This window comes from Bison bison, unplaced genomic scaffold (assembly GCF_000754665.1).
Source record: "Bison bison bison isolate TAMUID 2011002044 unplaced genomic scaffold, Bison_UMD1.0 scf7180017864530, whole genome shotgun sequence".
Taxonomy (NCBI): Eukaryota; Metazoa; Chordata; class Mammalia; order Artiodactyla; family Bovidae; genus Bison; species Bison bison.
Genome location: NW_011495080.1, coordinates 13,445,325 through 13,459,348, shown reverse-complemented (window position 1 = coordinate 13,459,348; position 14,024 = coordinate 13,445,325). Strand labels below are relative to the sequence as shown.

Sequence of the window (14,024 nt, the reverse complement as noted above, 5' to 3'; positions counted from 1 at the left end):
CCCTGTCTCCTGTACAATGTCACGAACCTCCATCTGTAGTTCATCAGGCACTCTATCTATCAGATCTAGTCCCTTAAATCTATTTCTCCCTTCCACTGTATAACCATAAGGGATTTGTTTAGGTCATACCTGAATGGTCTAGTGGTTTTCCCCACTTTCTTCAATTTCAGTCTGAATTTGGCAATAAGGAGTTCATGATCTGAGCCACAGTCAGCTCCTGGTCTTGTTTTTGCTGACTGTATAGAGCTTCTCCATCTTTGGTTGCAAAGAATATCATCAACCTGATTTTGGTGTTGGCCATCTAGGGATGTCCATGTGTAAAGTTTTTTCTTGTGTCATTGGAAGAGCATGTTTGCTACGACCAGTGCATTCTCTTGGCAAAACTCTATTAGCCTTTTCCCTGCTTCATTCCGTACTCCAAGGCCAAATCTGCCTGTTACTTCAGGTGTTTCTTGACTTCCTACTTTTGCATTCCAGTCCCCTATAATGAAAAGGACATCTTTTTTGGGGTGTTAGTTCTAAAAGGTCTTGTAGGTCTTCATAGAACCATTCAATTTCAGCTAATTGTTGGGGCATAGACTTCGATTACCCTGATACTGAATGGTTTGCCTTGGAAACAAACAGAGATCATCTGTCGTTTTTGAGATTGCATCCAAGACTGCATTTTGGACTCTTTTGTTGACTATGATGGCTACCCCATTTCTTCTAAGGGATTCCTGCCCACAGTAGTAAATATAATGGTCATCTGAGTTAATTCAGCCATTCCAGTCCATTTTAGCTCGCGGGTTCTTAGAATGTCAACGTTCACTCTTGCCATCTTCTATTTGACCACTTCCAATTTGCCTTGATTCATGGACCTAACATTCCAGGTTCCTATGCAATATTGCTCTTTAAAGCTTCGGACCTTTCTTCTATCACCAAAGGGTAGAAGAGTCAATTCAACAAACACTGCCCAGACCTAATGAGCAAGGTCCTATCTGGTGCCCTAAAGTATGGACATGGACAGTTAAGAGAACAGTATGTACAGAGAATCACGGGGCAAGGAAAAGATCTCTGAGCACAAGCCATGCTGTTAATTTCCTCAGGATGATGTCTACAAGTCTGAGATGACAGTGACAGTTCAGATAACAAAAGAAGTCACCCTCAACATACTGCTATATATATTTTTAAAAAAGACATAAAAATCAAATGTTGCCTGAAGATAGTCTTGTCTTTGATATAGCATATTATCTTACATAGTTAAAATCATTCTCCTAAATTGACTTATTTTGCTTTTATTACTGAGGAGCAGGTTATCTGGAGAAAAAGTTAAACTTTGTTATCAGTTTTACAAAACTATGCAATTGTTACTATGAACCACAAGAGGGCAACAGTTTCAAAGACCAGAGTAAAGAATATAGAATGAAAATTATTATTATAAATTACTTAGCTTGTGAACCAGAATTTTAATTCCCCCCAAAAAGCAGAACTTTAACAATATTATTCTTGAGGTTCTTATTCAGAATTTTAGGCCTAGAAGAAAACTAAAAGATGTCTCTTTTTGTGTAAGAAATTCCATTTTCATTTTCTTCCATATAAATCATCTAAGTCGTGTCCAACCCTTGTAACCCCATTGACTATAGCCCGCCAGGCTCCTCTATCCATGGAATTGTCCAGGCAAGAATACTGGAGTGGGTTGCCATTTTAGCCATATAAAATATCTCTGTTCTTCTTTAATTTAGAAAATTTATATAAAATTATTTACTGTATAACAGTAACTTACACATGCATATATCTTTGTATTTTTAAGTACCATCATAAATGTAATATTTTGTATTTTTTACTTATAAAGCCCTCTGAAGTAGATATGCCAGAAATTATTAAGTCCTTTTATAGATAAAGAAACTGAGGCTTAGGAGAAAGGAGTAACTTGTCCAAGTAAATACCATTAATAAGTAGAAAAGGTAGAATCTCATTAAGCATATTTTCCACTAGTTTACACAGCTGCCTGTTAACCAAACAAGATAACAATGATACCTTTGGTCTATCCATATAAATTTAGAATATTATTTAAATAGAGCTCTGCTACAATCCAACTTTACTTCTCTACTTGTCAATAAGACCTTTACAGACAACCTGCAAGCAGTGCTCACTATTTAACTATTAACACTAAGAAACAGGCTTTGCTTTCATCTGAGAGAAGATGGAAATAGAAGTGACATTTAAAATGAAACAGTATTTGCAGAGGTCAGTGATTAGGAGAAAGGGAAAGCAGACACAGAAACCTCAGGAGCAAGTTTAACTGTTACCTCCAAATACTGTCACATTCCCAAAGCCATTCAATTCTGCACGTTATAAAAGAGACAGATGTATTAATACTATTGCTTTGTTAAACTTGGTGTTTAATTGTTTCATCTTCAGGAAATAGCACAGTACCAGAGAGCTACTTAAATAGACTCAACATCTGACACCTAAAATTGTATTCCATTAGAAAGGAAAGGATGACATGAGTAACAGAACACATAATAACATCCACAAACACACAGTAAAGAAACAAAGTGACAGTATGAAAATTTTCTTGAAGTTGGTATTATGAGCAATTACAGAGATGTCAGACTATTATTTCTTTAGATAAAAAGGTTGTGTTCAAATAAAAAAAAGAAAAAAACTTGCGGCTATTTTTAATTTTTTTAATTCTTATCTATTATCCCAAGAGCACAACTTTACTTTCCAGTATCTAAGGTAATAAATAACTCTTCTGGTTACTTCCACTTTAGAGGTACTCCTGGGAAAGCAGAAGCTAGAGACAGCTGAATTGCTACATCCATGGGTTCCCCCTCATTCATTCATTTAATCATTCTACCAATATTTGTTGAGGTAAGTACAAAAAAAGAGATCATCCAAAAAAAATAAATGAGTCATTTGCTTATGGAGCTGACAATCCAGTGGTAAAAATTAACATTAAAAAACGTATTGTTACTAATTGTGGTATTATAAAGTAAAATTGGGGGTGCAATGAGAACCGTGATATGATAATTTGGATATCCAAGATGTATTGTCTGTCACAGAAGGCTTTGTGTAGGTGACATTTAAGATGAGATTAGAAGCTGGGCACTGAGAAAAGGCTTCAAGAAAAATAGTGTATCCTGCTCAAAGTAGTGATTGATTGGCTTGTACAAATAACTGAGGCTTTTTAACTGTGTCAAGACTAGCACACATCCTGTGGAAGAAATAAGCCATAAAAATCCAACGTGCAGACAATACATATGTGTGTGTGTGTGTGTGTGTGTGTGTGTGTGTGTGCTGAGTCGCTTCAGTTGTGTCCAACTCTCTGTGACCCTATGGACTGTTTGTTACCCACCAGGCTCCTCGGTCCATGGGATTCTCCAGGCAAGGATACTGGAGTGGGTTGTCATGCCCTCCCCCAGGACTTCTTCACACATAGGAATCAAACCCGTGTCTCTTACATCTGCTTCATTGCAGGTGGTTTCTTTACTGTTAGTGCCACCTAGGAAGCCCTATGTATGTGTATACACACATATATATTAATATTTATAATCATTGTAGAGGGGAATAAAAAAGGTGTCTCCTCTAAAGAGGAGAATCAGAGGCAGGGTGCTGGACCGAGGGCTTCAAGACAGTCCAATTCTGAGTTCACAGATTTCTAAGACCATTAAGAGAATCAGACTGGACAATACTTTCTCTTTTTATCTCACAGGGATAAGGATCAAATGAGATAATACACTAAAACTGAATAGTTTATCTTTTGTTAATATAAAAGCATTTTCAATTTTACTCTGGCCTTAATTCCTTTCCCAAATCTAAGACACTATTCATATTTTAAAATTTTCTAGTCCAGATTCCCCAGACAACTTCTTAAAATAACAAGGTCTTCCTTTTGTCTTTAGTAAACTCGTTTTTCCTACTAATGAAAAATTAATATTTTATGCAAAGCCTATTTCAAACTTACGTTCTAGTGCATTATAAAGAAGTTCAAAATCTTCTTTTCTTTGAGGATTATGCCTCCGGTAATAATCCAGTTTCATCCACTCTTCTTTTTCTCTTATCTTCCTGTGTTCTTCCTCTGCTTCCCACTGCAACCTGAACATTTTCTGTCTTCTTAAACCCTCTACCACAACTTTAGCATGCCATCGTCTGTAGTAAGTCTGTATCACAATTATCTATAGTTAAATTAAAGAAAATAAAATATGGTCAACCTTACTAGACAAGGAAAAGAAACAATGATTATTTCTATTGCAATTCAACAACTACTAAAAAATACTGAGTGTCCAGCTTTAGCTGTATGCCATAAATTCTCACATACATTCTAACAGAAATACAATAGCTATCTGACTTTGAAATCTAGTAGCAGGTATACCTTCATAGGAGACAGTTATATGATGTTAAGAGCACAGACTCTGGAACAAAAATTAGTTTAAATCTTCCCTGTTCCTACTACTCACTAGTTAGTTAATTTTTAGTAAGTTACCTGCCATCTCTGTGATTTAGTACCCTCATGGCAAAAGAGTGATAATGACAGTATTATGCATATAAGTGCTTAGCTCAAGCCTGGTACACCACAGGTCCTCAATAAATACTACTCTTGTTATGAATATTAATTTATCTCTAGTTTTTCTTGTCATTAGCTTAGGCTCATATTTTTAAAAAATGGTGCAATCCTAAAGGAAATCAATCCTGAATCTTCACTGGAAGGACTGATGCTGAAGCTGACATTCCAATACTTTGGTCACCTGATGCAAAGAACTGACTCATTGGAAAAGACCCTGATGCTGGGAAAGACTGAAGGCAGGAGGAGAAGGGGATGACAGAGGACAAGATCATTGGATGGCATCACCAACTCAATGGACATGAGTTTGAGCAAGCTCTGGAAGGTGGTGAGGGACAGGAAGACCTGGTGTGCTACAGTCCATGGGGTCACAAGGAGTCAGACATGACTGAGCGACTGAACAACAACCACACAGCAGGGCTTCCTAGGTGGCGCTAGTGGTAAAGAAACCACCTGTCAGTACAGGAGACCTGAGAGACATGCGTTCAATTCCTGGGTCAGGAAGATCCCCTGGGGAGGGCAGGGCAACTCACTCCAGTGTTCTTGCCTGGAGAATCCCATGGACAGAGGAGCCTGGAGAGCTTCAGTCCATGCGGTTGCAAAGAGTCAGACACGACCGAAGTGACTTAGCACACAACCACCCAGCACATAAGTTACACATGGAAACCACCAAAGCAAACATGTATTTATTAAATTGTGAGAAAAATATATATGTCTGGAGATACAGTATAGTACTAGAGTCTAAAAAAGCTTGTGACATAAGTGAGAGTTTTTGTTTTTTATTTACTAAACTCATTTTTAAAAAAGTAAAATATAGAGAGGCTAGATCAAGATTGAGGGTAGAGAATAGGCTGACACATCCTTTCCCCTCATCCTAATCCCTAATAATTACATAAAAATTATAGAAGCAGAAATCAGTAAAGACACTGGATCATACTGAAGGAGTGCTCCAACAGAACAGAAACTGTGAAAAAATCCCTTTAAGAAAGGAGACAAGTGGAGTAAATTGAAGAAGGAATTAGTGTTATGGCTCTTTTAGAATTTTTCTAGCAGGATTTCCAATCTGTACTGGAAAATCCTCCATGGAGAGAAAACACTGAAGGAACCTACAGCCTAATTATGTACCAGAGAGGCTAGCTAGAAAAAGTGTCTCTAAAATGTTTCAATCCCAGAATTGGTGGATCCTGTGAGGAGAAGGGCAACTAAAAAGATGACTGCTTGATAAGTGCAAAAGAGACAGGCTCCTCTAAAGCAATTCAGACAAAGATCACCAGAGGTATTTGCCTCTAAGTTAGGAAACAGTGGGCTTCCCTGGTGGCTCGGATGGTAAAGACTCTACCTGCAATGAAGGAGATGTGAGTTCGATCCCTGAGTCTGGAAGATTGCCTGGAGAAGGGAATGGCCACCCACTCCAGTATTCTTGAGAATTCCATGGACAGAGGAGCCTGGTGGGCTACAGTCCACGTGGTTGTGAAGAGTTGAACACGACCAAGTGACCAGCATACACAAGAGTGGTTAGGGTCCCAGAAGGCTGGTGACACCCAGGATGAATACAAGCCTCCTCTCCAGAAAACTAGATGCCTTCCAGAATTAAGCCTTGCCAATCCCCTAAACCCACTGGGGTTAGTTAGGCTACAGTAAAGAAATATGTTATAACACACTGGACATCAGGAATTTCAAATACTCTGTAGTACACCTCCAAGAATAGACAAAGATTTGAAAGGAAACAACAAAATAAAAGGTTCTTCATTTAATGTAGAAGAAATTACATTTGTGTGCAAGAGAATCACTAAAACGAAGGTTCTCAAAGTATGGTGACCAGAGTACCAGCAGCAGCAGAAACTGGAAAATTGTTAGAAAAAAAAATTCTCGGGCCCCACCCCAGAGTTACTGAATTGGAAACTCTGGGGTAGGCATGGATTCTGTATATTCACACATTTTCCAGATGTTCTGATGCCTGCTAAAGGTTAAGAACCATTCTTAAAGAGTAAAATGAAACAAAAAACAAGACCAGACTAGACAGAGTTAACATTTTCAGAGGGAAAGGAAAGGCCATTGAATCAACAAAAAGGAGCAACAAAAAACTGTGACCAAAGTTTATTTTTTGAAATTAAAAAAAAAAAATCAGTATAGTGAGTTCAGGTTGGGGGCTGTTAAACTTATTGAACTTATTAAAAATACTAAGACCCAGTTGTTTAAACAGCTTTTCCCTTCTCATGTGATAATCTAGGGATTGGGCCTGGATTGGCAAACGGTTTAGGGCCAGTAGGAAGCTCTGTGTTAATATTACAGGTGGCTTCCTCCTTGAATATCTTAGGGGTTGGTCAACTTATCATCATCTTCTAGCCTGTCGAAAGGGGGAAAAGACAAAAGAACTGCAACCCAATCACTTCAACAGCAGTATCCAGAAGGGGCACACATCATTTCCACTCCCATTTCTTTCCCCAGGCCTCATCAACATAGAAAAGAGGTTGTAAAATGTAGTTTTCAATGTTATGGCCTCTTTGTGCTGTGCTGTGCTGTGCTGTGCTCAGTCGTGTCCAATTCTTTGTGACCCCATGGACTACAGCCTGCCAGGCTCCTCTGTCCATGGGATTCTCCAGGAAAGAATACTGGAGTGGGTTGCCATTTCCTCCTCCAGGGGATCTTCCCAACCCAGCAACTGAATCCGCCTATCTTGTGTCTCCTACACTGGCAGGTGGATTCTTTATCATTAGCTTCAAATGGGAAGCCTGTTCTAGTCTCGTGCCCAGCTAAAGATTTACTACAATGAGAAGAATGAGTATCAGCCAATAACTATTAATAGAAGTTTATTCTGCTAATCTGCAGAATATGTGGAGTCTAAGAGGGAATCAGTAAGCAAGAAACTTAGGCAAGAAAATCTTTTAGAACACAGGGTGAAAGACTGCAAAAATTAGAAAGAATGGAGGAAAATTGAGAAACATGGAAGATAAATGCAGACGTTCCAAAATATGTCTGATACAAGTTTCAGACAGAACAAGGAAAGTTGGATTAGAGAAACAGTTCAAAATATAATAGAAGAACATTTCACCAAACTAAAGAAAGACCCAGACAGAAAGGAATCATCACCAGATCAAAAGCACATCGCAATAAGATTACTTCGTGCTCATTCAGTTATATTCAAATCTTTGCAACCCCATAGACTGTAGCCCGCCAAGTTCCTCTGTCCATGGGATTCTTCAGGCAAGAATACTGGAATGGATTGCCATTTCCTTTTCCGGGGGTTCTTCCTAACCCAGGAATCAAACCTGTGTCTCCTGCATCACAGGCAAATACTTTACCCACTGAGCCATTGGGGAGGCCTACAGATTAAAATCCTAAAAGCTTCCACAAAGAGGAAACAAAGAACTGAGAATCCCATTTCCATCAGATACATTATCTTTGTACCTGTTTTAATCAAAAACTGCTACAAAGGTATAAAAGAAAATAATTCTGAAAATAAGTTTGAATCTAACCTACTATACCCGCTCAAACTAAAACCCAAAATGAGGTTAATTCAATAGGACTTACATGGTTCACCTCAAATGCATAATAATCTCTGAAATAATTACTAGAGATTATGCACTAAGAAGAACAATAAGTTGAAGATGAAAAATTAAAGAAGTGAACAAAAACTTTCAAAAAAGTTTTAAGCTATAACCTTTATTATTTGAAAAAATTATATATAATAACAATGTAAATATATAAGAATAATCTGAAGTCATAATTATATAGTAAATTATAATGATATATATAATTGTAATTCCAATATCAACCCTCACTGAATGGGAAGAGTGAAGGAGGAGGATAAAGAAATGAAAAAAAGCCAGCTAGGGTCCTTGACTTATTCATGGAAAAAAATATACAGCCCAATTAAGTATGCATTTGGTATAAAAAATCAGGGCTTCCCTGGTGGCTCAGATAGTAAAGAATCTGCCTGTAATGCAGGAGACCTGGGTTTGATCCTGTGTTGGAAAGATCCAGTGGAGAAGGGAATGGCTATCCACTCCAGTATTCTTGCCTGGAGAATTCCATGGACAGAGGACCCAGGCAGGCTACGGTCCATGGGGTTGCAAAGAGTTAGACACGACTGAGCGACCAACACTTTCACTTTTCATAAAAATTTTAAGTGCATTAAAAAATTTTATGAATAGCCACTAAAAAAATAGAAACAAAGTATCTACTTCTAAACTATTAAAGAACAAAAACATGAAAAGTTTAGTCAAATCAAAAAAGTTAGTAAACTAAGTCACTAAGTCAAATCAAAAAAGGTAATAAGCAAACAAAAATAAATAAATAAAAAGCAAAATGATATAAATGGAAGGAATGACTAGAGAAATATCAGTAGTCACACATAATATAATCTTATTCACAACAAGAAAGATTTAAAATAAATACTAAGCATTTAGCTTAGTATTAGAAGTTCAAGAATAAAATAAACATGACAAAAAATAGAAAGGAATCAATCAAGATGGTAGAATTTATTAAATGGAAATTTACTCCTTACACTGGCTTTTAACCAATCCCTCTGTCTACAGCTCACATCTCAATTCTCTCTTGCACAGAACCTCCAATTCACTTTCAAGATTCTATGGGACAAATTAATTTGGTTTTTGATGCCATCCCCTTGGCAGGCATTTAGATTTTCACTTTCTCTGCTCAAGTAAGTCAAGTTAACACTTCTCCATCTGCTTTATATAACTTTAAAAAATCGACTGACATTTACTGTTCTCTCTTCTCATATATTCTTTGTTCCTGTATGTTTATAATTTTCTTATTCCTTTAATATCACTTTATCGGAGTCTGAAAAGTGTTGGAGTGAAAACCCGTAGAGAAAACCTAACAGCTTTTCTCTCCTATTTCCATATAAACCTCAATCTTACTCGGGAGCAACAACATACATCTTTAAAAATGTAATTATCACATACTCCCAACATGGACAGTCACATGACCCAGTTCAGGCCAATGAGCTATAACTTGAATCACTGGCTTTCCGGGGAAATTGCTGAATGGCCTCCATGAGACATGCTCCATGACTTTTCCCTTCTTCTTGCAGATGCAGACATTATGCTGAAGGTTGATAAATCATTTTATCATCACAATAGTGACAAGCTCATGATAATAAGGTGTGTGTGTGTGTGTGTGTGTGTGCGTGCGTGTGCACACATGCGCATGCATTCTATTGTGTCTGACTCTTTGTGACCCCATGGACTGGGGCCTCCAAGCTCCTCTGTCCATGGAATCTTCCAGGCAAGAATACTTGAACAGGTTGCCATTTCCTACTCCAGAGGACCTTCCCAACCCAGGGATCAAACCCACGTCTCTTGCATCTCCTACATTGGCAGGCGGATTTTTTACCACTGTGCTGTCTGGGAAGCAATAATAGGATTAATGGATTGGAAAGGTAACCGGAGTTCAGGTTCCTAATGACATCACAGAGCCACCAGCCAGGCCTCGTACAGCCAAAAATTAATAATTAGTTCAGACTGAGAAAATAAGAATATATCGAGCTCAAATACCAAACACGAGTAAAGTCAGCTACAAAGTTAATAGGAAATAATATTTCTCCCAAGGACACTCTGCAGCTATAAAATGTCATAACAAACCCCTTCTTTGAGTGACTATGATTTTCTTATTCTGAGAAACTTTGTTTCCTAAAATCATAATCTATCACAAACTTTGTCTGAAATTAGATCACTAAGGATGAAACGTTCCACTCTTGCCTGGGGGATCTACATTATTTTGACAGAAAGAAGCAGCCTTGATTCACAACCAACGTGCTGAACTTCAGAGAAGAAACAACATTCCATATCTCCCTCCTAACTTTGTTACGAAAGCAACAGGACTCTGGTCCATGTCTCAGTCCAGACCTGACGTTGATCCATCTACACACAACTTTGTTTTATACCAAAACAGTATATCAAAATACTGTATCACTTAAATTTCACCAAAACGTCATTCCTCCCCAAAACTCTATAATAGCTCCATCTTCTCCTTTTGTGAGAATTAGTTTCGACTGAAAAAATAAAAATTATTCAGGCTGAAATAACTTCAGGCACTGATAAAGTCAGCTACAAAGTTAGCCCCGTGGTCCCCCTGGTGAGCAGTCTCCCTCAGTGCAGTGAGTCAACAGACACCAGTAAAGGCTCATCTCTCAAGGTCCTGGGCTAATTGGGCTAGAACAGCAGTCTAGATCCAGGTTTCTTGTCACACAAAAAACAAAATCACTGCTTTGAATTCTTTCTACTGAAGCAAAATGATGCTAGGAGGTAACACAGATAAAATGTATCTGCTTCATATGTCACGTTTAACTGAAATTCCAAATGTTTAATAGGGTAAAGATGTCAGTTTTTAAAAATACAGATACACAAATTTGTGTGTACACAAATACAAACTTTAAAACAAAGTTATATTTATGACTATTGGGTGATACAGCCTTCTGTAACAATATATAAAATGCAAAACCATAAAAGGGAATATTATTAATAATAAATTTTACAATAAAGACATCATAAAGTAAGTATGATTGATAGGTTGAGATAAAATATAAAAACATATGTAATATTGTAATATCTATAAGGAGACAAAAAATTTTTAATGTTATGTGCTACTATGAAGGGTACTCCAGTACCCTTGCCTGGAAAATCCCATGGATGGAGGAGTGTTATAGACTCCTCCATGGGGTCGCAAAGAGTCGGACACAACTGAGCAACTTCACTTCACTTCACTATGAAGTCAGCACGGAATGGTTTCTGGTCATATAATTTGGTACAATATTTCTGAAAAACACTGGAAATATCTTAAGACTTTTAAAAAGTCATCATTTTTCTCCTACTAATTCAACTTCTAACATCTCTAAGTATTTTTAAATGCACACTACAATTTATAGAGCATTAAAACATGTCTACATGTCCTACAAAACAAAGTAATTATACTGTTTATATTGTGGCATAATATAATGCCATTAAATCATTTATAATAAAAAAGAAAAGGTAGAGAAATGTTTATGATATAATGCTATGTGTACAAGAAACTTCTTTAAAATTCTATGCATAATTATCTCCCAATGGAAAGTAAGAAAAAGAAAAATCTGAGTGAGAAATTTTCTGCTTTTTTTTAAAATGATTAATGCCATTTGCAGGGCTTCCCAGGTGGCACAAGTGGTAAAGAACATGCCTACCATTGCAGGAGACATGAGATGCAGGTTTGACCCCTGGGTCAGGAATATTCTTGCCTGGAGAATTCCATGGATAAAGGAGCCTGGCAGGCTACCGTTCATAGGGCTGCAAAGAGTCGGACACAACTTATCATGCAATGCCATTTGGAAAAACAGAAGGAAAATACCGTATTGACTACGTTCAGGGTTAGAGTCAGATATGAATAAATTTTTGTTTAAAATATATTGTCAGGGAATATCAATAAAGACACAGGAAAAAAAAAAACAAGTAGAAATTTGGGGTTTGACAGTAAAACAACTGAAATGAAAACACAAAAAAACATGCTCAACAGCAGAGTTTAACTGGCAAAAGAAAGAATGAATTTAATAATAAATCATTAGAAATTATCCACTCTGAAGAAAAGGGGGAAAAGATAAAGTAAAAGAGACTCAGAGACCTTTAGGATACCATCAACTAAACCAGGGTACTTAAATATAGAGGAAAGTCTTCAAACTGAAAGAAAATTATATGAAATATTAATTTTAACTCAAGCGAGATGTAGGTGATTGCTATTTGCTTTTCTTATTTTTAATAAGCATGTTTAAACAAATATATACATTTAAAACTTAAAAAATAAAAGTCAACTGCATAAAAACAATAATTATAAAAGGAATTATAAGACTTAGAACATACAAAGAACATACATGTTTGTATGATGATAGCACAGATAGCCAAAAGAAGGGATAAACAGAGTTCTATTGAAGCAAAGTTTCAATTTGTATTGAATTTCAGTTAGTATTAATATGAAGTATGTTGCTATAAAACGAGATATATATTCTAATGCCTAAATTACACTTGGAGCAACCACTTAGCAAATGATTTTTTAAAATTCTTAAACAATAAAGCAGTAATGAAAAAAACTTCATTAAAATTGGGCAAAGTATCTGAATATACATTTCTCCTAAAAGTATATATGCAAGTTGTTTATAAGTACATGAAATATATTCTGTATCATTAGCCACAGCATATGCAAATCAAAACCACAATGAGATACCACTTCAAACTCACTAGGATGGCAATAATCCAAAAGTATTGATAAGGATATGGAGAAATTGGAATCCTTACACACTGATGGTGGGACATAAATACGGTGAAACTGCTTTGGAAAACAGCCTAGAAGTTCCTCAAAAAGTTACAGGAAATTACCATTTGATCTAGCAGTTACATTCCTAGCCATATACCCAAGAGAAATGAAAATACATATCCGTATAAAAATTTTTATGTGAATGATTATAGCAGTTTTATTCCTAATAGCCAACAGGTGGAAAAAAATCAAATGTCCATCAACTGAAAAATGGATAAACAAAATGTGGTGTATATATATTGACCTACCTACAGTAGGTATATACAATTGGGTATATATCATGTGCGTGTGTTAGTCGCTAGTCATGTCTGAATCTTTGCGACCCCATGGACTGTAGCCCACCAGGCTCCTCTATCCATGGCAAGAATACGGGAGTGGATTGCCATTTCCTTCTCCAGGGGATTTTCCTGACCCAGGATCGAACCCGGGTCTCCTGTATTGCAGGCAGATTCTTTACCATCTGAGCTATACGTGTTGCAACACGGAGACTATACATTGTATGATTACATGCATATGAAATATCCAGAATGGGCAAATCAACAGAGGCAGAGAGTATATGAGTGGTTGTCTAAAGCAGAAAGGACTAGGGAAACAGGGTCTGGCTACTGTTAGATGCGGTCTTTCTTTCTGGAATGATGAGTTGTTTAGTCACTAAGTTGTGTCTGACTCTTTTGCAACCCCATGGACTATAGCCCACCAGTCTCCTCTGTTCATGGGATTCTCCAGGCAAGAATACTGGAGTGGGTTGCCATTTCCTTCTCCTGGGGATGTTCCCAACCCATGGATCAAAGTCGCGTCTCCTGCATTGGCAGGTGGATTCTTAACCACTGACTCACCAGGGAAGTTCTCCAGGATGATGAGAATATTCTAAAATTGATGTGGTAATGGTTGCATAACTCTATTTCCATAGTAAAAAAAAAAATTTTTAATCACTGAATTGTACACTTTTTTAAAAAGTACACATTGTATGGAAAATGAAAATTTTAATTTAAAAAAAAAGGATTAAGATGGTACTATAAAACACTTATTTAACATAAAAGAAGGCACTAAATGAACAGGAGAACCAGACAGCCACACAGCATATAGAAAACAAATAGCTGATATACTCTAGTCTTATCAATAGTCACATTATAAATATAAATTTATTAAACAGTCCAATCAAAAGGCAGAGATTATC

The 14,024-nt window shown here is 36.9% G+C and overlaps 1 protein-coding gene across 1 annotated transcript in view; it reads right to left on the bottom strand.

Annotated features, from left to right (window-relative positions):
• Positions 1–14,024, bottom strand: part of IQUB (IQ motif and ubiquitin domain containing) — a 79,550-nt gene that overhangs the window by 48,292 nt on the left and 17,234 nt on the right. Inside the window, exon 7 of the mRNA XM_010831740.1 lies at positions 3,950–4,160. Coding sequence (XP_010830042.1) covers positions 3,950–4,160 — 211 coding nt within the window. The remainder of the gene's footprint in view (positions 1–3,949; positions 4,161–14,024) is intronic.